The following is a 25,697-nucleotide window of genomic DNA, read 5'->3' on the forward strand; positions in this document are numbered from 1 at the left end:
TCGGAGGACGCCTACCGCCACCCCTCGCTGTGCTCGCCACGCTTCGGGTGGCTGTTGATAGTGGGGGGGTGGCCTTAACAATGGGGGTGCATTTAACATAGTAATCACCCATCAGGGTGCCTGTACAATTTCATATTGCATCACATCGCATGCCATTTGTAATGGTATGCGATGCGATGCAATATTTTATTGCACAGTGCGGGTCTGTGCGCCAGGAAATCGGGTCCCATGGCATACCTTAATTAGTGGTATGCGATGGGCGCCCAGTTAATACACAAGTACCGAAGTGAGGTCTTAGAAGTTCCACAGCCGCCGCGTGCATTAAGTACAACAAGGATCCTCATAGATATCCTTTATTTTTTTGATAGGCAGACTTGGTGGCGCCCCCAGATCCTGGCGCCTTAGGCAGCTTCCTAATGATAGAGCCGGCCCTGCCTAGAAGCAGATCTGGCAGAAGGGCTTCCCATTGGAAACCATATCTGCCAATCACAGTCCAGCATGTGATTAGAAAACAAGGCCTGATTCAGCGTTCATTCAGGGCAATCCCACTGCACCCTCTAAAAATGTATTAACCATTTGACTGCCAAATGGCACTCAAAGGGTTAATATATATATATATATATATATATATATATATATATATATATATATATATATATATATTTATTAATATTTTTTTTTTTCATTTTTTTATTATTATTGCTGTTGCCGCATCAAGTTCTGGGCCCAGCATTATACTTGCTGGGAGAGAGGCGAAGTGAATTGTTGTACAGAATTTGTAAGCGTAACTGCATCTGCAGTGGCAGTGTGCGGCTGGTGGATATGGCACTGTATAAATAGTGCATAGTACAAGAAAAGTTTGGTGGCCTGCGCATTGGTGCAGCGCTCTGCTCCTTGGTGTGCGTGTGGAAATAAAGTAAGTGGTACACTGTGGATGTTTGTTTAAAACAGTAAATTTTACTTCAATATTAAATCAAGTTTACACACATTCTGTATGCATGAGGGTATAGTACATAGGTTTTGTTACAATAAATGGTTGATACAAAGTATAGCACATACAATAACGTTTTTAAGGGGATTGTTGCAAGCAAAATGTAGCAAATTGATACAGACTGTGTGTTCCAAAATGCTGGTGCACAGTGCTGTATACTGCTGACCAGATTAAAGTTTAATTTGGAGCATTAACGGAAATGGGGTGGGGGTCTTGGGTAGGTGAATGTCTCGCTGTCAGACACTCCACGTCCCCGGCCGCGGCATAGAACTGCAAAGGCAGATGGCAATCAGCCTGAAACCCGCGCAGAACTCCAACCGCGATGGGATACAAGGAGTGACCAGACCCACTGCCACCACTGAAACCCGTTACTGCCGCTCCCACCCCCTCGGCGAACACTTCCACCTCACCCCCCATGGAGGACACAAAAAGCCCAGAGCACCACCTTACACAGCAGCCGGAGTGCACCCACCATCAAGTGCACAGGATTACACTGTTTATCACGGACGAGCAGGACGCCGCCACCGTGCACCGACACTGGTAACCCAATACCCCAATTCACCTACCCAAGACCCCCACCCCATTTCTGTTAATGCTCCAAATTACCCTTTAATCTGGTCAGCACTGTGCACCAGACAGCACTGTGCACCAGAATTTTGGAACACACAGTCTGTACCAATTTGCTACATTTTGCTTGCAACAATCCCCTTAAAAACGTTATTGTATGTGCTATACTTTGTATCAACCATTTATTGTAACAAAACGTATGTACTATACCCTCATGCATACAGAATGTGTGTAAACTTGATTTAATATTGAAGTAAAATTTACTGTTTTAAACAAACATCCACAGTGTACCACTCACTTTATTTCCACACACACACCAAGGAGCAAAGTGCTGCACCAATCCGCATTTATAATTAGTGCATGTCTGGCAGCCTAAAAGCCCCAGTGCTGCAACTGCAGACACAGCCATGCATTGCCCCCTCTAAAACCGCCGAGCCCCGTGGCAGCTGCATCCTGTGTACCCGCTATAGCAGGCATTCCCAACCACGGTCCTCAAGTCACACCAACAGTGCAGGTTTTAGTGATATCCAGGCTTGAGCACAGGGGACTTAATTAGTATCTGAGTGATTCTGATTAAACCATCTGTGCTGAAGCCTGGATATCACTAAAACCTGCACTGTTGGTGTGCCTTGAGGACCGTGGTCAGGGGCGTAACTATAGCACCGCAGCTCCCGCGGTCGCGGGGGGGAGGGCGCTGTGCATGTTGGGGCGCCGGGGGGCTATAGTAATGCCCCCGCCCCCCATCCCCCACAGGCTTACCTGTCTACGCGTCCCAGCTCCCCTCCTGGCTTCATTCAATTCTATGGAGACGGACCACGGTAAAATTGCCGCCCCATAAAGCAGACCGTTCTTTAAAACTGTCTGCGTTATGGGGTGGCCATTTTATCGTGGTACGTCTGCATAGAATTAATTGAAGCCAGGAGGGGAGCCGGGGCGCACAGAAAGGTAAGCCTGCGGCGATTGGGGGGGGGGAGGCGCCCCCCCATTAACGGCGGGGGGGGGGGGCCCAAACCAAGCTACTCCACTGACCGTGGTTAGGAATGCCTGCTCTATAGTTAAGCTACTATCCCCAGCTTTCTGCACCTTTCCCATATAGGGACAGATGTGTAAGTGACAGATGTAATAGATGTGAATTGTAAATGGTTTTATAGTTAATCTGCTCTTAATGTCATGTGTTTAAAGAAATGACAGATGCTGATTGGTTGGGCGTCAGATAAATGGTCAGTATAGCAACATCAGAATCACAACTGACCGATATTCAGGATACCAACTGACATGCGGGTTTTCTCCCTTGTGGGGGTCCGAGCCTGCAGGAGGCTTTTTGCGCTCACCACACTGTCAGAGTACCGGCATTTAGGATTTCGATGTCGGTATACTGACCTTCGGAATCCCGTCGTCATACCACACCCGATAGGTTGGAGCACCATTTATCAACCGGAATGAGTGAGACGAGTGATTGTTGTTAAATCTGTTCCATAGTTTTATGGCTTGTCTTAATTTTCGTCAGCTAAATGTATTCAAAGTGCTTACCAAGTATAGTATATGGCAATTTTTTTTTTTTACTTTTTGGTGGGTGGGGGATTTAATTATTTACATATATTCACGAAAGCAATTTTAATGCAAGCCCTATTGCACTAGCATTTGGGGCAGACTTAAACTGTGCAGAAAGATTTGGATGTGGGAGGAGCGTGTCCAAACTCAATTCTCAAGAGTAATGATTAAACTGTTGGCATTTGTGGGCTACATGCAAAATCCGCCAGTATATACCCTGCACATATCAATAATGTACATGTATTTGCACCCTTTTATTGCAGTACGGTTTGTCCAGGTGCACAGTTGTTTTTTTCCCTCTCACCTCAGGATCAGACCTACTGTGTGTCTACTCTTACAAATTACACTTTAATCACTTCTTAAAACACTCTGCTGCAATGTACTTACATATGATCCTCCCTATGGCGAATACCATAGATCGATACATGAGGTGCACTCTGCCTTGTCACAGAACAGCATATTATGGCGGTCTGATGTTTGAAGATGATGGCGAGTGTAATACAGGTTGAGTATCCCTTATCCAAAATGCTTGTGACCAGGAGAATTTTGGATAACGGATTATTCCGTATTTCGGAATATTTTAATATTTCAATTATGTATCTTGAAGTATCCTGCATTTATGTTGTACATATACATCAAACACATGAAAAATACACAAATATATATTTTATTTGTGCCTAAAACAAGGTTTCAAAACCTGAAACTAAGTTTGTGTACAATCTCAGGCACTGAATTTAAATGCCAAGCAATCATTGTCTTGTACATATATAGTGCCAGTTACATATCATTCCCTCAGTAGTGCTGTTACAGATGTCCCCAGTAATGGCAGTTACATATCATGTCCCCAGTAGTGCTTTTAGCAAAAAAAAAAAAAAAAAATTTGTTCACTTTCTGGAATGTATGGTTTTCGGAATAATTCGGATAACGGATATTCGGATACGGGATACTCAACCTGTACTTCTGTTCACCAAATGTTGATTTTAAAAATAACCATGCGTCTCCAATGAAATTCAGTACAGTAATATAGTGCAAGAACTACTTTACTGTATGTTAAATACAGGTGTGCTGTAACTCTGTGTTTAGTAAATTGCCGATACTGATATCTTGAATGGACATGAACGAGATTTACTGCATACTGTTAAATATATGGCATTCGCTCCACCAGTCAATGTGCTAGCTGAAGCAGCAAGTGAATGAGCTGTTCTCTGCAGAAATCAGCAAAAGATGTGAAAATCTTCTGTAATGTAATATTGTATTCTGGAAAATATGAATCTGAAAGCATAACTCCTGTATGGTGGAATGAGCTGACAGCTTGTAATGTGCATTGACAGATGCTCCGGGATAGGAAAAGAACAGCAGGGGGGTAATTAGAACCCAGGCCAGCATGTTTTATTAACAAAAAGTTAAAGGACAGTGTATTCAAAGGCTAGCAATATCCTGTTCCCTACCAGTTGGCTCTTTGTTTACATCTTGCCCTTTTATTCCCCAAAGGATTATTGGAATGCTAAAAGAAACAGCATCCTGACTCTTGTAAGAAACCAATACACAGAAGGAGGCTGTGAAAGGATCACTTTAAAAAAACCTGGGGTTACATGTACTAACTGTTGGGATGACCAAGGCATAAAGGATGATGCTCTTGGAGGGTATGGATCATATGGTCGACCTAAAGATGGCTGACACTAGTAGGTCGACAGGCCATTAGGTCGACAGTCAAAAGGTTTACATGGGATTTTTCACTGTTTTTTTTTTTACCCGAATGTCGACCCAGTCGACATGGACACAAGATAAAGTGCACACGCTACACACGGCACACTATTTTATTCTCCCATCACGCCCTAGTGGATGGTAGGGCATGAAAGGCTGCCCGTCGGCACATGTCTGCTCAAAAAACAGTGAAAAACCCCATGTCGACCTTTTGACTGTCGGCCTAGACCATGTCGACCTAATGACCTGTTGACCTTGTCTTATGTCAACCTAGACCCTGTCGACCTTTCAGTATGTCGACCTAATGACTGGCAACCATCTTCAGGTCGACCATATAACCGCATCCCCTTGAAATTGGAGTGGTTAAATCTTAACTTGAACCTGTATTTCACACTGATGACCAACAGTAGTAATGTGGAGGATCTCACCAGGTTTTGTAAGCAGAATTGCAGGCGTAATCAGCAGCACCTTGGATGTCCTGATTTAAGGCTTCCCATGGCATTTTTTGCTTGCCCTACCCGAGTGATAGGCCGGGGGTGTGGGTTAGACTAGGAACCATTGGAGTCTGCTATGTCTGTATACTACTGTCTGTGATGCCAACTGTATATAAATGTCACCTGCTATGCTGTACCTGCTGTTGGGAATAAACTACCAAGTTGTCATCTGAGACCCTGTGTTTGTGATATTTATGAGCTTCACATCTCCCATAGAAACCTATGGAGGAGGCGGCCAGTGGCGATGCAGGGGGGATAGCAGCAGGGATTGGAGACTCCTGCTGTGGTCCCCTTTGGTACACTCGGAGGACACTTAATATTTGCCACTAACCCTGCTTAGCCGCAAATATTGTTTGATAAATGTGGCCCCTAGACAGATCACTTAGAAAACAGGCAAAATTTGCAATGTGTGCATTCTCCGTGACTGTCTCCCTTTGCAAATGATAGGCTCCTATTCCCCCTCAATCAAATCTTGTTCACTATTCTCCTTCACCTCCCCTGCTTCAAATCATACCTCTGTCATGGAGGCTATACATCTTCAAAATAAAATAGTAACACAGAGAGTTTCCTGGGTTGACTTTCAGCTCATCCCTCAAAATATCTGGACTCTTGGGTAAACCACGTCATAATGCCAGGGCAGCAAATACTTGTATTTCTTTGCATGCAGGGTAAATTCTGGAAAGCTTTATTTTTACACTGCAGTTTAGATTTCCATTTGTGCACATCCCTCTCAAATTAAAATCTCTGATACTGCACCATTGGAAAATTATTAATGCACTGATCCCTTGACAAAGATACAGTGAATACTGAAAAAGCTGCTGTTTAGTGGTGTACTATACATCTATGGCACGGGCTGCTTCAGGTGAGTAATCTTTTATATTTTGTGATATGAAAAAGCAACTTTTTGCTACTTTTATTCTTGTGATGGTTTCAAGATGGATATCTATATATAATGGCCTGATGAAACAAGGAGAGGTTTGAGAGGCACGAGATGCCTGCTAGTACTGTGGGGGGTGTTATGGTCAAGTGCATACAGCAGGTTAGAGATGGGACCTGCAATTTATGATAGCAGGGTTGGTAATAACCATCCTTATTGTATATCAATGCATTAGCCCTCCTACATCGTAGGTTACCATCCATAGTAAATCCACCGACTGGAATCTCATTAGTAATAGCATTGATGAATATCAACGTTGATGTGCACCAATCCGCATGGCAACCATCAATGGTTTTTCCCATCGTTGGTCACCCCTGCTTTCTTATATATGTTTGCGGACCAATCAGATCCCAGAGTGGGGCTTTGTAACAGCATCGGGCCAAAGCTAAGCTCCGTGCCCCATTCCTTAGGTGGGAAAAAAAACGATTCAATTTTTTCCTTCTCATCGATCGGTGGAACCATGTAGTGCTCCCCCATCAATGGTAAAAGTGCGCTACATCAGTCATAGACCATTGATGATATCAAATCCGCAAAAAGGTTTATCTTTTTATGTCTAAACACACAATCATTCCCATACTGTAATCAATCTGTTCTTGTATACCTCTAGTATGTACAGTATATGGCTGCCTCCTCAAAAGTGTCTCATTCCTTGCTTTTAGTCTTTTAACATTCAGAAATATTTTTGCTCCATACATCCTATATAATGTCACTGTAGATGGTAGAGCATGACATTTAAACTAAAAGTTAATTGTAATTAATATAACTATCAATCAAAATAGTTTACAAATTAATTACAATACATAGTTTTACATGTTAATAATCTATGGTAAAAGATTAAACTAACATATAGGACAAAACACAAATACAGCATGAAATATTTTAACATCATATCTATTAAAGGGATCTGGTCATTAACAATCTGAATTTTTGTTGTTGCTGAACTTAGTGCAGCAGGTGAAAATATAATTTCCATACAAGAAGAAGAAGGATTCCGCACCAGACTAGAACGTTGCATGTATATGTTATGCTGTAAGCAATAATATATACTGTTTGTACTAGGAAAAGCCAAGTTTTTTCCTCCAAGATTAATTGATTTTGTTGGTGGTGCCAAAAGTTCAACATTTACAAGTTCAACATTTAGAAAATTTTAATAAATGTATAATGTAACAATGGAAATGGTTGTTGTGAGTCTTTCATGATTTATTATTATTTATTTTTTCTACTTTTTCATACTTTACAATCCATGTGGACTCCGATTGGGAATGGTAAAGTGTGCTGAGCATGTCGGCCTTTTGTCAACGCCCACCTTGTGCATGTTGACTTTTTGCTATCAATCTAATGACTGTCGACCTAGACATTGTCTGTGAGCAGTACCACTCCCTTTATATCTATTGTGCTAAGATCATTGGTTCTTCAGTCTTCTATGAACTCTACCCTATACAGAATTAAATGTTTGCATATTGTAAGTAACTTGGGGTATTGGGGAGTAATATTTTTGTAGTTCCTATACGAAAGCTTATTATACAATTACAAAAAATGGAGTTCTCTTTTTAAAGTAGAAAAATACATCACAAAAACACATAGATGACAAAAGCCCATAAATACAAAAGTTACCATTAAACACTATAATAAGATTGTGAGAACAGATAATCATTGGCTCTCAGTCCTTATTTGAAATCTTTTTTTTTTTTTTATGGTGACCTGACCTATACAAATCAAGCAATGGGTTTTTATGTACAAGCAGGTAGATTCTTCTACATTTGGGAGCTCCTTCTCTTTTTGTCTTTGACTTTGGGAGAAGTGTCTCTTTTATAATGTCAATAGGTAAAAAATAATGTCTTCAACATGTTTTTCTAGTTTTAACAACTTTACTCTGATATCTAACCAGTATTCCAGATGGTCCGATGAGATAAACGTCCAAAAGGTATGATGTGCCTTTTTCCAGACCTTCTAGTCTCTCTGTAGTTACTGCTCTTTGGACATTGATATCATGGAAGTATTTACACAAAACTTTCTCTGATTTCTGCCTAGATTCAGGTCCTGAGCAACTGTCAACCCTGGATATTTCTCTCCACACTTGGTCTTCTTGAAGTTTCTTCTTGTAGACACAGTACATGTTCCTTTCCTGTGTACCAAGCCAGGCAATAGTTATCGAGTTACATGTTCTCAATTTGTTGAAAGACTTGATTTTCAAACTGTTTGGAAAAAATGGGAATAAAGATTTGTGGATGTGAGATGATGCCTGAATCATTGCAGATGTGTTTAAAAATGGTTCCCCAGGCTTTAAAACTGCCACATACGTATCCATTAATTTCCCCTTCAGTGTAATATGTCTTAAACCTTGAATGGATTCTGAAACCAACAATTTACCATTTCTTGATATTTGAGCATGCATTTCACCATTACAAGTTTGCAGTGTGAACTGGACCTTTCTATGCAATGATTGATATTGAAAGCTGTACGCCTTTTGCCTTTTGTTGCCGTCAAACTTAATTTGAATTATTTTTCCATCTTTTAGTAAAGTAACCTTAGGTTTTGGCTCCAGCCAAGTCTTGGCAAATGTTCCTGTGTAGGCCACACTGGCATTGGTTAAAAGATTAACTACAAATACATCAAAATAATATTGAGTGTTTGAAGTCAGATTAGATACCGTGTAGGTATTCTTGTTGCCGATACACATGTGCCTGACATCCATATTGCCGGATTTGTGAATAATTCTAAAATCAGTGTTTGAAAGTAACATAACCCTTTGATGGTCATCGAGATGCTGCAAGATGGGAAAACTCGCTAACTCTGGCCATTTTCTGCCTGCAGATCGAATAGCTGTGTCAGCAGCACACAAGCTTTTATAGTTATGTTTTTCATTGACCAGGAGACAATATTCTATGTTCTCCTTCTGTTTCATTGCAGATGGACTTGGTTTCCAGACCAATGAAACAGAGTTATGGCTGACTGTGGTGACATCAATGCGAGGGTCTCCAGGTAGCTCGGGGAATAGATTACCATGTGCTAAGTCAGTTGTGAGGTACACTGATATGTGAGTGTCTCTTTCAGTTGAAAGAAATTCAAGGACAAAGAGTGAAGAATATGATGAAGTGCCAACGTAGCTTTCAACGGAATTTCCTTTGTAGTGGAAAAGAGTAGAGACCGTTTTGTAGTTCGTTCGAGGTTTCAGGTCATCAAATGTTTGATACTTTTCTAGAGTAAAAAATAGAAAAACATGATGTTAAATGAAGAGCAGAAATGGTTATTATAGTATGCAAATTTTTTTTTCATGTGTCATTTTGTATTTTTTACAGCAATACAATTGCAGTTTATAATGAGCCTTGAAATGAGATGGCCCAACAGGGTGCTGTGCACATCACATTGTTAGGGCCTGAGTTTTTCAAGGACGGCTCTCTTTGCACAGCGGGAGTGGGTTACTGTTGATTATGTTATAAGGATATTTCTAAAAGTGAAAATTACCTTTAACAGTTGGGAAGGACACTGTAGTCATGCTTTATTTGCAATAACAATTGAGAGAGCACAACAGGTTAAAATATTGCTCAAATTGTCTCAAAGGAACTGAAAGTTGGGACATTATGACATCACCTCTGATCTGAAGCATTCTAGTTTGCTTGACCTATATCAGATACCACTACAGATACAGTAAATAAGCAATTGCCATACAAGATTCTGGTATATTAATACCTGCTGTTTTTCTATAGAATGCGTGTGACGCCTTATAGTGTAGAATACTCCATTCAATGGGTACATCACAGGGAGTCACAGTTATGGAGAAGTGAGGGGTAGAATTTTCCTCCAGTGTGAAATAGTACCTGAAAAGAATACACAATGCATGAATCCTATTTTAGTCTTTGCTACAGTTTTGTCCCTTACAATAATATAAAAATACAGTATATACCTAGAATAATCTTATTTGTAACAACTTTTATGTAATGTATAGTTAATTACTCATTGGATTCCTTGTCAAGTTAAACAAATAGTCAACATTCAAGGATACTAATTTAAATGGTCTAGTACAGTGGTTCTCAAACTCGGTCCTCAGGACCCCACACAGTTCACATTTTCCAGGTCACCGGGCAGGAGCACAGGTGCACTCATTACTGACTGTCACATTTTTAAAAGATCCACAGGTGGAGTTAATTATTTCACTTGATTCTGTGAGGACACCTGCAAAACCTGCGCTGTGTGGGGTCCTGAGGACCGACTTTGTGCTTCAGTAAATACTAGACCACAGGTTCTCAAAGTTATTGTTTTCAATACTGCAGATGTATCTATATGCAGTAAGATTATAATAAATTATATAATGCAAGCTGTTGCCTAATTAAATGAATGCAAGACAGCTGTTTGGAGAGGTAAGCCAACACCAAAAGAAATTGACCATGCTTGCAAGACATGAAATGCAATTTATAATGGATCTTAACTATATAGACCGTGTTTCATACAGTAATTCAGAGGAAAAATAAATTGTAAAGGTTTGGAATTGGCACAAATCAACAGTTGTTTTTCCATTTTTTTAAACGGGCGGCAGGCTAGTCAAAATCGCCAACAAATTGCTAGAGATGTGCAGATTGAATCTCCGGATACTGTGTCCTAATCTATCTAGATTTTGTGGCTCCGGACTGAATCAATACCCGGTCTGGATTTCTCGAGGAGATCCCAGTTTGGTTCTTCCTGTGGTTCAGAATCTGAATTTTAAATCTGATATCTGGTTTTGGATTGCAAAAATTCCCATGATTTCTTCTGCTTTTTTTGTCAATATTTATAGTTTTTTTTTTTATCTACTTTCAACCAATGGCGGTTTTTACCTATGGGCTGCAGCCCTTCCAGGTTTGCAGCAGCCCATAAAAACCAGGACTGCCCATGCGCAGTGCAAGGATGATACTGCGCATGTGTCAGACTCGGGATCCTGAATTTGCTTCTGTGGGCTGCATGCCCAGTACCAAAGAAGCTACTGTGCATGCGCCGGCCCCATGGCGGGGACCAAGACCGGCAGTCAGGTTCGGCAGCAGGGACTGGGACTAGAAGCCCAGCAGTAGCAGGAGACTGGGCCCACATCATATCAAATCTATACAACTCCCCAGTAAAATATGTCTAACCAAAATATTTATAATTAATCATTTATTAAGGTTGTAAATATCATTAATACATTTCTTATTAGACAATATGTAAGAAGACAAAATTGATGTATAATTATAATCTTTACTAGTAAATGACTGTATACCGAGTCCCAACCCATCTCTGTCTGCTGCTTTAACCCCCCCCCCCCCAACACACACACACACACACACCTTCTTGCTGTATACTGTTCTCCCCCGCCCCAGCCCACTGCTTTGCCTGCCCTCCTCTGCTCCAATCCAGTCACATTTTTGCCCTGTTCCCAGGGCCATCTTAACAGCATTGTAGGCCCTGGGCAAAGCAATGCAATTGGGCCCCCGTCATGCCCATTCATGAGAAAAATTGTAAACAAAACAAAAAAATTATGATGATGGATTCTGGACACAATGATATACTCTGATTGGTGGATCCACCAATCCCAGCATCCACCAATCAGTATGCTAACAGCCAATCACTGTCTGGCTTCAGACAGGAAGAGAATGCTGCTAGTTGCTCTATTTGTGTGTATCTACTACCTCCAAAGAAGCTCAGGAGGCAAATGCCCACAACCAAATCTTTCCCAGCTCAAAGTCCCCTAGAGTTGGAGGCCCTTGGGCAGCTGCCCAATGAGCTCATACGTTAAGATGGCCCTGCCTGTTCCCAGCAGCACAGCTTGTCCTGCTCCTCTCCTAGGGTTGTCCCATCTCCATAGCAGTAGGAACCAGTGGTCCTGAGACCGAAATCACATTGGATATATGGGACAGCTTTCAGCAGATTGTTACAGATCAATATATTAAGACTGACTCATTGCATGTCAATGCAAGCAGCTGTACTGCATGTGTATTTCTCAGATATGACTTGAGACTCTTTGCAACCTAGGACTGAGACTGTGTTTGGAGTAATAGTAAAGGCCTTTATCGCTGGCAATATTGCCAGCGATTGGAGTGTGCACCGGCGATAAATCGCCGGGTGTGCGCTCCCGTTTTTAGCCCCCTTATGATCGCTGGTCGTAGGAGCCCGGCAGAGGTTCCCTTTCATCAGCGACCATCTCTGGTCACTGATGAAATGGAGACACTGAGCAACATATTGCTGAGCAATATATCGCCCTGTGTGTACACAGCTTAAGTGTACACAAACCTAATTGCAGTGTGCATGCAGTCAAATGGAAGTATAGTATCTGTGTCTTCTAGACATGTGGTCAGAAGTTAAGATCAACAGGGCTGTCAACAAGTCTTGTGTAAACTCTGACCCATTTGTACAGTAAGTGTAAAGTTGATGTTAATGGTTTGCGATTTGGTCACACATGGTGAAAACATGCCCTTTTATGTATAACCTCTAAAACTAATGGGGGTTCTAGATTAGGAGTTACTAGATGATCTTCAAGAAGGTGCTAAATAAATAAGTAGTAGATTCTGATTGGTTGCCCATAGCAAAATCCCATTTGAAATAGAACTCCCGTCTTAGTAAATTCCCCCCCCCCCCTAAAAATTGATGATTTTAATATTTTTTTTTTTTTTTTTTAATCAATTTTAAACCAAATCAAAATTAATTGAGGTTGGTTTTGAAAAACCAAAAGATGAATCTGGATCTAAAACCAAAATATGGGGTTTAGCAAAAACCTCTCATCTAATGAAATACTCTGTATACTGATAATGTGTACATGCTAGGAAGAGGTGATATTAAAGGTTAAGTGACTCGAGTTAATAAGCACTTTAGATTTATGGCTCTAAGTGACCTTTTATAGAATCTCGTGAACAGCTAATGGACACCCTGATGAGTACAATACAATGAGTAAGAATAAGTGCCCTGTTCTACATCTGGGTGATATGGTACAAATTAACCAGACCTAATCCCCACCTTGGTGCTTTAGTAAGATGAAGAACAGATTTCCCTATATAATCTCATGTATTTCAGAGGCGCATTGCACAAAGCAATCCTATGGGGAATGCAGATCTGTTGGGGTGTATATGTTATCAGTGGGTGCAGATGGCTAACTGTAATTCTAGAGCAAGGCTGATGTGTACCTGGCTGAAATCAAATCCCTTTAATATCCATCTGATTTCTGCTTTTATGGAAAGAAAGTAGAAAAATAATAGTGCAAATGGAATGATGAATCTGGATCGCATTACATGCTCTTAACAGGCAATGGGTTAGAAAGACATATGGCAAAATTTATAAGAAACAATAAATACCCAGCCGGTAATAATGGGAGCTTTTACCTTGATGTTGACTATTAAAAATTGTTCCATCGTGCGGAATTTATTGTGTGCATGAGATGAACATACTGTATTACTTTCTGCAATAGCCTGCAGACTGACCAATGCACCCTGGGCAGTCTTGTCAGCATGCACAGTGCAAAGCTCAGACTCTGAAGCTTTGCGCTAAACTCTGAATCAGACTCACTGGGGTAAATTTACTAAGATGGGAGTTCTATTGAAGATGTGATGTTGTCCATAGCAACCAATCATATTCTACTTCGTATTTCTTTAGCACCTTCTAGAAGATAATAGGTAGAATCCAATTGGTTGCTTTGGGTAACGTCCCGTCTTCAATAAAACTCCCATCATACTACATTTTTGTGGGATGATAAACTACACAATGGGGGGAATTTACTAAGCTAAATTTGTAAAAAATAGATGTATTCTTATACAAAAATACAACTATTTATTTACAAATTCATATTTTCTGGATTTACTATCCCGAAAATACGTAAATTCATATTCATGGCACATTCGTATTTGTATTTACGAATGTATACGCCATTGACAGAATACGAATAGGAATCACCATTCAAAAGAATGGTGATTCCTAATTAACTAAGCGGACATATTGAAAATACGCCCGCTAATTAGTGGTAAATAGCCGCTAATTGCCAGCCAAATAAGCCAGGAAAATACACTTTTCTAGCGTATTTGGCAGAAGCCTGCACGGATCAGTCAGATGTTTATTTTACTATTTATATTGCTGTGGAAGTACAAGTTGCAGTGGGCCCTTTAATGCCCTGCATGCTGGGACCTGTGATTCTTCAAGTCCCTGCATGCGGGGGAGGCTAATAGTTCCACACCATATACATTGGTTTATTCTATTTTTTTACACCACAATCAGCCCGATGCCCACCGCATAGGGGCATCGGGGACAACCCCAGGCTTCAGCCTCGGTAGGTTAATTCTGGAGGGGGAGGGCCCTTTATTGGGGAACTCCTCACTCCCCCAAGATCCATGCCCAGGCTGACCGATCAGGGGGTTAATGCTTAAGCCGGGGGGACTTGTATAAAAAGTCTACCCCCGGCTGTGGCAATACCTTGCTGGCTGGTAAGGCCTGGTGCTGGTTCTTAAAATAGGGGGGACCCCTACTGGGTTTGTCCCCCGTATTTTCGGAATCCGGAAGGGGCCATGAGCCGGGTGCTGGTTACAGAAATATAGGGGAATCCCAGCTTCTTTCCCCCTGAGCTGTACCGCTAAGAACGCTCAGCTGTTGCTGAGCAATCTGTCAAGATCAGTCTTCTCCGAGAGAACACTGACCCTGACACCGGCAATTATAGATTTATTTAGCGGGCTGGATATTAATGGCCGGCCCTGCATCGCTATTGCTATGGCCCCTAAACATGGAGCAATGTAGGGCCATTTTCTGAGCAACCTAGTTAAACTAAATAATATTGCCTGAAATAGCTAGGTTTGTAGGTCCCATAACACCTCCAACTTCCCAATCTCAAGTTGCTTTGCTGAAGAAACATTTTTTTCTCAGTGATCTGATTGGTAAGGACTATTGCTTAACACGGTACCCCTATCCAAGCACTGCTCACTTTTCTTCAGAGCCACTGCTGGCAATGACGCCACAATGTTAGTATTGTCCAAGCTCACACGATACACCTTTCTTGAAAGTGGTGCAATAACTGGGTGATGAGGCCAGACAGGGATTGTCCTCTGGATTAACCCATGGAGCACAGGAGACCGATCTAAATTATTCTGGAAGACATGCACATACTTGTGCGGTATTGCACTTGTTGGAAAAAGACTACCTTGCAGTGTATTGGACCTTTTTATACAAAAAAATTCTGAAGATTATCCCAAACAGTTATGTACATTGCAGTGAGTACAGTACAAATCAGGCACTATATCTAAGTCCAGTAGCGGATCCAGAGGTGGGGATGCAGCACAGTACATAATAGGGGCCACACCAACTGCCATTGAGTCAGTTTGGAATGGCAGTTGGTGTTAGTGGGTGTGATTCCCCTATTTAAATTTTGAAGTGTACAGCAGCCCACACCTCTCTTTTCTATGCTCCATCGAATTGCGGACATTGATGATTGTCAATGTGTATAAAAATGCATGCAGTTGTGGGAGCTGGGCCCCAAACTGAAATCTTGCTTGGGGCCCCATGAAGTCTGAATCCAGTTCTGCCTGTATCACATTTCAAGCTTCACCTTGTTGTTTTATATTTGTGCATGCAGTAATATAGCAAATGTTCTATTCTCTTGGACACATTGGGCCTAATTCAGATGTGGTTAGAGCTGCTCCCTATGCTGCTGCGTAGTAGTGATTATCGATACTTTGCGCATGCAATAGACCTGTTCAATGCTTGCGACAATGGGTCCTGCAGCACAGGACAGCAGTAGACTGTCAGTGATGGACAGTCTGCTGCCATTTGGTGGGCGAGGAGTTGTAGCGACCATCAGTGTTATTGAAAACTGATGTGTGTTGCTGCCATTTAGGTGAAGGGAAGATGCAAAATATCTCTCTTTGGACGGGAATTTTCAGGCCTCACGACTGCCGGCTTGCATGGTACCATGGGTGCCCCAAGCTGCGTTCTAGGATGCAGGACGTCTCACTGCTACAGCAGGAGGCATCATGCTGCATTACTATATAACGCTGATCCCAGGAAGCAGCTATAATAGCACCTCCATCCTCAGCAGGCAGTAGCCTGCAGACATCATTTTCTTGGCATCTATATACCTCAGACAATGAAATACTTACTTTTATATTCATTACAGGTTTATTAATACAGTATCTATTACTGTTGCTGTATGCTGATATGTGATCTGTAGAAGGACCCCTGAGGAGGATAATTCTGATTGATCTGAAGTGAAAACACTTCTGAGGCTGAGTATTCAGGGTATACAATATTTGCTTTGCTGATCATGCAGATGTCCTGTAGAGAGACGAGCCTTGCCATCGGCTATTTATAATGTAGAGCAATGTCAGTCATCTTTACTGACATACTGCAGGCCAAACATTTCACTCATTTATTTCAGAAACAAGAAAATTCCATGTCATAGGAAACCTACTTCTAGTTTGCTTGTATATGAATAGCATTAAACAATAACCATCAGTGCAGAGGTGTAACTCTGGAAAGCAATGGAGTCATCTGCCGTCGGGCTCCTGCTCCCAAGGGGGCACCAATCATCCCCTGCACGTTTGAATCAGTTATTTTAAAGCCATCAATATCGCTTCTGTGGCTGACTTCCCCTCCTAGCAGGCCCATAGATGTCGCATTCTCTTTCTTCTAAATATCATTTTTTCCAAGTGTCATACACTGTGGACCTTATTCCGGATGTTACGCCGCCCGCACAAAAGCTGCACAAATTATTATTATTATTAATAACCTTTATTTGTATATGGCGCAAGAGATATGCAACACCCAATTACAGAGTTGCGGTTGAATATAATAGAGCACAGGTACTCAAAGTCAGTCCTTAGGACCCCACCCAGTGCATGTTTATTGGTCACAAAATCATTAAAAATAATTAGCTTTATCTATGTCGGTGAGTAATGAATGCACCTGTGCACCTGCCGGGTGACCTGGAAAACGTGAACTGTTGGGGGTCCGGAGGACCGAGTTTGAGAACCACTTTAATAGAGGACAAGTACAAGGTACATAGCTGCATCAGCAGAGAACACTGGAAAAAGTATGACGGTAGGAGAAATCAAATCACGGTAGGTGCCATCAAATATCAAAAGATTTAAGTAATAGAAAAAGCACAAGAGGGCTTATGAGAGCTCACATTCTAAAGATAACTTAAATATATCCCTGAGACAAAGATATTGGTCAATGATAACATGGACTATGATAAACGTTCAGTGATCTGGGAGAATCCTTAGAGAAGTAAATAGTGTGACCATAAAGCTAAAGCTATGAGGAAGTGGCAGTGTAATCTGAGGATACTATCAGTTATGTAGTCAAAAGGTCGACAATAATAATAATAATGTCAATATTGATAATGTATACACCACAATGTCGCCAGCTATGATGCTGACATTGGCAGAATGTCAACATTAGGGCAGACTACCCCTAAACCAAAACCACAGCCTAATCCTAACCTCCCATCTGTGGTGGAGGTGGAGCTATAGGGTCAGTGGCGTAACTACCGAGGGTGCAGGGGATACGGCTGCTATGGGGCCCGGATTGCCTGAGGGGGCCATAGCTGCTCCCCCTGCACCAAGTCACAGATGCAGCAATGGGATGTGTGGCCCAGGACATGCCGGGGAGCAAGTATGGGGCTGCGGACATTAAAGCTCTGGCTCTGACCTCCGTTCTCCCAACCCAGCTTGCAGGGTGGGCAATACTATGCACCACTGCCACTTCTGGGAGTTGCCTATCCCCTACCGACCACAGCCACTTACCCAGGGTAGGCCTGTCAGATTTCCAGACTCGTGGTGCCTGTGCGCAGCTCAGCACACATTGGGCGGTATTCAATGAGCCTGATTCGCCATGTTTTTATGGCGAATTTGTGCTGTTTGGCGAATTTCTGACTAAAACGGTGAATCGCCCTATTCAATGACCACATGGCGAATACATTTCAAGGTTTTTTTCACCATGATTCACCGAGTAGCAATCGCTATCTTTTTATGGTGAAGTGGAATGTGAACTTTTAAAATAAAGTGTTTTGTTTTTTACATTTGGTGTAAAAAAATCAGGAATTTTATTCTGAGGAGGGGCATGCTATTTTTATTCATGTGCTGTAAGCACATGAATATATATTTAATTTTAACAAAAAATATATATATTTTTTTTTTACACAGCAGCCAGCAGGGGGCGCCGGAGCCGAGCCGCTCATTACATATTCATATATTCACTGCACCCGATCGTTACGATCGTGTGTAGTGAATATACGCTCCCCTGCTGGCACCCCCGGGGGGCAGCCTGTGCTGCCTGGCACCCGGGGAGCCCACCTACCCCCCACGAAGTTCTGGGGCAGGCAGAGAGACTACCATCTCTCTGCCTGGCACCGTCCTCAGGCTCCCTGCAGCAATCGCCGCAGGAGCTCATATTCGCCAGTCAGGGGCAGCGAGCCCCTGACACGTTGAATACCGGAGCCCGCCGGCTCCGGAACGTGGCGAATGTGCAGCGAATCCTAAAAAGGATTCGCTGCACCTCGCAGGTATTCTCATTGAATACCGCCCAATCAGCAGCCTGCACATGGCAGGGGCCACGGACAGGGAGGCTCCCATTCATTCTCAGCCACGGCTCATACTCTCCTCTTCCAATGTGGAATGCGGAGGAGGTAAAGAGACAGACAGGCCTTGGGGAGAGGAGCTGGCAGGTTTAGGGCCAGATTCCCTAAACTTCTAGCCCTTAGTCACTTAAAAGGCTGGGTTAGGGTTAGACTGGGGGGGGCAGGGGTGGGGTGGGATGTTTCATGTTTTGTAACGCCAAAATTCCTGGATTCCTGCAACTGTTTTGTACCTAATGATCCCCTGTGCTAAGTATTTCTACCTTGTCACAATAAACTGCATATGAAGTTATTCTGCCATATCAAGAAAACCTGTTCTGTCAAAGTACTCTACATATCAAGTTTCCCTGCTCCCTCCTGCAATTGTAACTTCCTGAATAATAATGTTTGCGAAATAATTCTAAAATATTAAATTATACAAATATATACAGAGTTCAAAAAGAGCCTCCACAGTAACTGTGCAAAGCAAGTCTCCCACAGAGAATGTGTACTAAGCAACATAACAGCATAGTTGTTTTTAACACTTAAATCTTTTCTATATCAAGTATTGTTCTTACCTTGCCTCGCCCAGCCAGTGGTACCGAGAGGTTACTCTTTACCCTGGCCTGTGCCTATTGGAGAGGCCCGATCCTCATTTTCCATTTTAAACTTTGAGGAGAGAGAGCAGCAAGTGCTCTCTCCCCAGCCCAGAACACTCACTGCTGGATGCGTGGGAGGTGTTAGCGTCTACCACCCCAGCCCCCATGCTGATGCCCCCTCCCCCATGCATCGCAGCCACACAACTACCAATACCTCCTGAGAAGGGGGGCTGGCCAGACCTCCTTGTATTGGCCACGTCCCAGACTACTTTAGCCCAGGGCACCTATCGATGCCAGTGCACACAGCTGCAGAGGAGATCTGCAGCCAGAAGCAGTGCTCAATGCATAGGAATTTTGAACTCTACAAACAAATATGCAAAACCTTAGCATTACTGCCTCACAGCACTGAGGTCATGGGTTCAATTCCCACCATGACCCTAACTGTGCAGAGTTTGTATAATCTCCCCGTGCCTATGTGGGTTTCCTCTGGGTACTCGGGTTTCCCCCCACAATCCAAAAATATACGCCAATTAACCCTAGTGTGTGTGTGTGTACATGTGGTAAGGAATATAGATTATAAACTCCACTGTACACATACAAGTACAGTAAATGGGATAGGACTCCTCTAAACCATATTTAAATACACAGTTTGCAGAAAAAAATATAAAACATAATTGTATTCTAAAAGTAAATAATAAATTAAGGTATTTGCTACACTTTGCAAAGTGAATTGTATATGTTGAAATACATTAAACAGGGCTATACTCTTAAAAGTGAATAAAGGAATAAAAGACCGATTAAAAGTCAAATGTGAAATAATTCAAAGGGCAATCGTGTAACCATCCACACTGGTTAGATCAATTGATAACATTGCATTATGCAACCATGCAAAGTATGAAACAATATTTGGAAGAGTAAAAGTAAAGGACTAGAGAGTAGATTTTGTTGATCGTACCCAAATGAGGTGTATGAGTCGCAGTTGGTTGTGGGATTACCTTGCTTTGGGACCGGTAAGTCCAGATTGTATGGGATCAGACTGCAGGATGTATCTGGAGATACTCGGCTACAACCACCTGCGGCTATAACATATCCAATAGGATACGAGCCACAACATTTACAATCTAGCCCTTGACGTGACTTTTATTTTTGCCGTTCATATGAGCTATCGTTTAAGGCCCCCATACACTAGCGGGGGTCAATCACATGAAAAGCATCCAAATAGCATGTTATTGACAGCAGGTCCCGGCAGTCTGCAAGTCGAGCCTAGCAACCTGTTGGATTGCTTCGAGCTGGGCAGGCTTGGCTGGGAACTATGTGATCTATCGTTTGCAATCCTGACACTTGTAAAGGTCCCAGGTGGCTCAAGGGGGATAACAGGTGACTTTTCACCCTAGTGTATGCTCAGTATTAAGCTTGCGCACATACTGTAGAATGATGCGGCTAATTTGCTTAACCTCACACCTAAGTACAGCTATATATATACTGTAGTAAGCTTTATCTAAAAAAAAAAAAAAACTGAGTTGAAAAGAGAGATCACATTTTCTTACCTTTTTGTAATATCCTTCAGCAAATACACTGTGGTTTCCTTGCCATCTGGCAGAATAAGTGAGTGATATGGGTTAAAAAAGTTTCTTCTATAATAGTCAGATGTTGGTACATTTGAATAACACATACAGCCAAATAGAAGAGAACTCAGGCAAACACTCCGCAGAAGCCAATATCTTTTCATACCTATTAGAAGTGAAAGATAGATCTTTAGGTTTACTGTATTCTTGGAGTCACAATTATACACGATAACGTTATTTAGTAAAAAAAAATGCATACTATTTTTGGGATCAGTATGAAATCCCAGCAGTTGGAATCTCGACGGTCCAAATACCGACGCCCGAATCCCGACCACCGCAATGCCGACAAGGGGGGGTTGTGGATCAAACCCCCCCTGCCAGCTCGCTGCGCTAGTACGCAGCGGGCCCGATGCCTCAATAAGTGTCGTGGACACCCATAGAGGGATAAAGTGCCGGCATTTTGGCGGTTGGGATTTCGGCGTCTGTATTTCGACCGTCGGGATTCCAACCGCCGGGATTTTGACCGCATCCCCTATTTTTGCTGTGACTGTAAATGACTACATTCCACATTTAAGGTAGATCGACTAATGATTGATGTGAATCAATCAATTTTACCGTATTATATAATGTTATAATACTTATGTTGATCTATCAAAGATTACTTGTTATCTAGTAAACGCCAATATTCTAGTTTTGAAAAGTAATGGAATAAGTTAAAATAAGAAACATGAAGTAATAGAAATATTCCCTGATGAAAATGAAATCAATATGTAATGTATTTATGCTTATTTAGATAATAACCATCTTCATGTATTACATTATACAGTGTTTGCAGTGCAATATGCATCACAATCTCTGCTTTTCAGCAAATACGAATTATAAATCTTAATTATTTTGGGGATTTTTTTTTACTAAGTCATGGCGAGAGACAAAGTACCAGCTAAATCAGCTCCTTACTGTCATGTGACTGGATGGGATACGGTCGTATTGTCGACAGTCATTAGGTCGACACCGTTGGGTCGACAGGTGGCAAGGTCAACAGGTGTATAGGTCGACATGGGGCAAGATCAACATAGTTTTAGGTCGACACAGGTCAGGTCGACAGGTTGGAAGGTCGACATTTTTTTTTTTACAGTGTTCTGAGCCGACATGTGCCGACAGGCGGTATTTCATGCCCTATCATGCCCTAGTAAAAAAAAAACATGTCAACCTAATGCTGTGTCGTCCTAAACTCATGTCGACCTTGTTCCATGTCGACCTTGCCACCTGTTGACCTTCACAAGTGTCGACCTTGCCACCTGTTGACCTTCACCCATGTCGACCTAGACACATGTCGACCTTGCCACCTGTTGACCCAACGGTGTCGACCTAATGACTGTCGACCTAAGTGGTGTCAACAATACAATCCACACCTGACTGAATGTGCTTGAAAAATATGCTGGTTGGTAATTTATCTCTCTCATAGGGTCAGATGTATCAAGCTTCAAAAAGTGATAAAATGGAGAGTGATAAAAAGCCAGCCAATCAGCTCCTAGCTGCCATGTCACAGACTGTTTGAAAAATGTCAGACAGGAACTGATTGGCTGGCTGCTTATCACTCTCCATTTTATCACTTTTGAAACTTAGTGCATCAGGCCCCCAGTCTATGACATGACAGTTACTGTAGGAACTGATTGTGGTTGTTGATCACTGTCCATTTTATCACTTTTTGAAGCTTGATACATCTGGCCCCAAGGATTAGTAAATAGACCCCTACATCTTTTTTTCAAAATGCATTAAAAATATTTTTAGAAATATGTAAATCTTTTATTGAGTACAAATCTGAAGAAAAAAAAAAAACATTCCCCCATTCCATAGGTCATAGCCAGGGACACCATGTGCATGTGTTTGTGGACAAGTGCTGGGGCTAGCCAAGGGTGGGGATGTTCTTAAATAAAGTAAGAAGGGTACTTATGTAATATCTGGGCTTCCGTTTTTCTTATGAGACCGCGTCCCCTCGCCACGCTTCGGGCACGGTGGCTCGCTGCGCTCGCCACACTATATAAATTCAACTCCATGCATAGTTGGATAGTAGGGGTATGAAAATATGGGGTGCATTTAACATGGGAGTCCAGATAATACATAAGTATCGTAAGAAGTCTCCTTCCATCTCTTCAATGGCCTCCTCTCACATATTGTATCTAGCAAAATTATTGATTTCAATAGGCTTTTATGCATGTAGCACAATGAAATACATTGCCCATTTACTGTAAATGAGTGACTTAAACCAATGAGTATATTTTTGAAGATAGAAATGGGGATTTACTAGATCACGCTTTAGTAGACTCTCCCCACGCTATCATTTACAGTGCAGAAATGTATTATTTCTATGATTTTAAGATGTCCGGAGATTACAAATTTGGTTGTTTTACAAAATTAGTGAATTTATGAGAACTTAGTGAATTGCAAACTGCTATATACAGTTAATAATGAACAATTTGATGCTCATGGTGATTTCTGCCCTTTACAAGTTTTCTCCAATAATTTACTTCCACTATGTATTCAGCAGCACTTAAAATATGCAATGCTGTAGACTGTTAAAAAAAATAGCATGTGCTGTATGAGTAGGATTAGCATACTATCCATTTAAACAGGGCCACTAATGAATTACACAAGTTCTGCGGCTGGCTGACTTCAAGCCTACATTTCATCTGGTTTTAATCGACCACAGAACATGTGTAATCCATAATGTTCCCGGTTAAGGCTATGTATGGATATATTTACTAAGCAATAGTTGGAAAAATTCACAGCTTAGTAAATATAACCCCTAAAGCCTGATTTGATGAAACAATTTCAGCAGATCATTTAACAAAGAGCAACCAAAACCACTGAGGTTGATGTTCTTGTTCCAAATTTGTATTTAAAGCTGGACAAATAGGCCATCTACAAACCATACAATATAATACACTAATCTGGTTGCATTAGTTGGGAAGATGCAACCACACAATTATTCAAAAAATGAAGTGTACGTACACACTACAGAATTGTTGTACAAGTGGTTGCAGGTACAATAATTACATACAGTATTACAAACAGTGTAGTGCAGCATTTCCAAAATTCCACCATGCTTAAATCCAGATGGTTCAATCAAATTGGCTGAAGTGAGTCATCTGTGGTAAAGCATGGATTTCCTTAGAAACTTGGACTCCAAGGGCATAGTTTGGGAAACAATGTGCACCCAGCTTTGGTTTGAAAAACATAGCACACTCAGTTCCCTTTTAAAACTCTACTGTCTCATACAGTATTTATATATTACACCATTGCAACCAAGATGTGTTACTGCACTAAATGCACCTGTCACTGCCCTAGCTTTGTGTATCTTTTTTGCATATTCTTAATTAGATGCTAACTTATTTATTCACCACATTCAGTACAGTGTATGTGTGAGCAAATTTGCTACAAATGCCTGTTGCCAATTTATATCATAAATATGTTGACTTTTTAAAACTGATATGGTACCAGATTATTTAATTAATATGCAAATATTATTATTATTATTATTATCATTATTATTTATATTATTATTAAGATGCAGACCAATATATGATTATGTAACTGAGCAAATAAACAAGTGGGATTAAAATAAAAATTAAAATTAAAAAAATATTTTTTTTAATAAAAATAAAATTTTATTATTTTGCATACATTAAAATCTGTAAATAAATAATATTCGATTGTAGATAGTAGTAATATGAAGATAAAAGAATAATAGATCATGGTGCCTACACTTGTGATCTGCAGTTGCAGGTCAACATTCTGAAGAGTTTGAGGGACTGATTTGGTGTTAGGAGCAGAAAAAAAACAAAGCAACATTGTACCAGGACCGACCATTGTGCCATACAGGGGTGCAAATACTCTTTTTACAAATGGGGTAAATGCCAATGCTGGACAGCTTTACAATGCAATGCAGATTTGTTCTAGGACAGAGCCCTCCCAAATACAAATTGTAAATTCTATACATTTTCCATTTGTCCCACCTGTAGTGTAACATGCTTCTGTCATGGTGCAACGTTGCTGCTTTTGTTTTGTTCCCACCTCTGAGCAAGGCCCTTCTACCTATCTGCTTGTTAACTCCTAGTCCATATAAAGGGACAGTGCTTATTGTTCTTTATAAAGTCTGTACAATATGCATGGCATCATCAGTGCTACATCTCTATAGTTTGTTATAAAGGCTGCAGACATAACATTTCCATATTTATATTGCTCCATTATCCTCCCATTCCATGCTGTATATTTGATGAACGTAAACGTACTTACCTCCCATGGTCTTATGAGTGCTCTCAGACTTCCTCTCGTCAGTAAATTAGAAGTACTTTCTGCATCTAGGAGTAGGTCACGTGAAACACTCTACAAGACAGAGACTTTCTCATGGTGATAATGCTGTCCTGCTCCTCCTGAACGAAAGATGTCTCTTTCTATATATGAAGCTTTGTTTACTGTAGCATGAATGGATCCTGAGACTCATCTGTGGTGTAACTAAGACGCCGTATCCCCTGTTACTTTGTGACTAGCCTGCTCTCCTCTACACTGCATTAAAGAGTTGGTTGTTGGCAGATTTGCAGATGGATAAGGTTTTGAATGAGAGACAGAGAGGGAGAGAGAGAGGGGGGGGGACACTCACTTAACTCTTCTAGAGTCCTACACAATAGAGACGAAGGGTGCCTAGCCTCCAAATATCAATAATCTGGTATTACTGTGCAGTAAGACATTGTAGATCATGT

At 41.5% G+C, this 25,697-nt stretch overlaps 1 protein-coding gene across 1 annotated transcript; it reads right to left on the reverse strand.

Annotated features, from left to right (window-relative positions):
• Nucleotides 1–3,864: 3,864 nt before the first annotated feature.
• On the reverse strand, nucleotides 3,865–25,697 carry LOC146007745 (protein NDNF-like). Its single transcript, XM_083146329.1, has 4 exons — nucleotides 25,234–25,697; nucleotides 20,920–21,103; nucleotides 9,935–10,062; nucleotides 3,865–9,442 (listed from the first exon to the last, which is right to left on the reverse strand). Exons 1-4 carry the CDS (start codon nucleotides 25,238–25,240, stop codon nucleotides 8,085–8,087), a joined length of 1,677 nt encoding a protein of 558 aa, XP_083002455.1. The 5' UTR covers nucleotides 25,241–25,697; the 3' UTR covers nucleotides 3,865–8,084.

The sequence above is a fragment of the Crinia signifera genome, chromosome 6 (assembly GCF_055691185.1).
Source record: "Crinia signifera chromosome 6, ASM5569118v1, whole genome shotgun sequence".
NCBI classification, from domain to species: domain Eukaryota; kingdom Metazoa; phylum Chordata; class Amphibia; order Anura; family Myobatrachidae; genus Crinia; species Crinia signifera.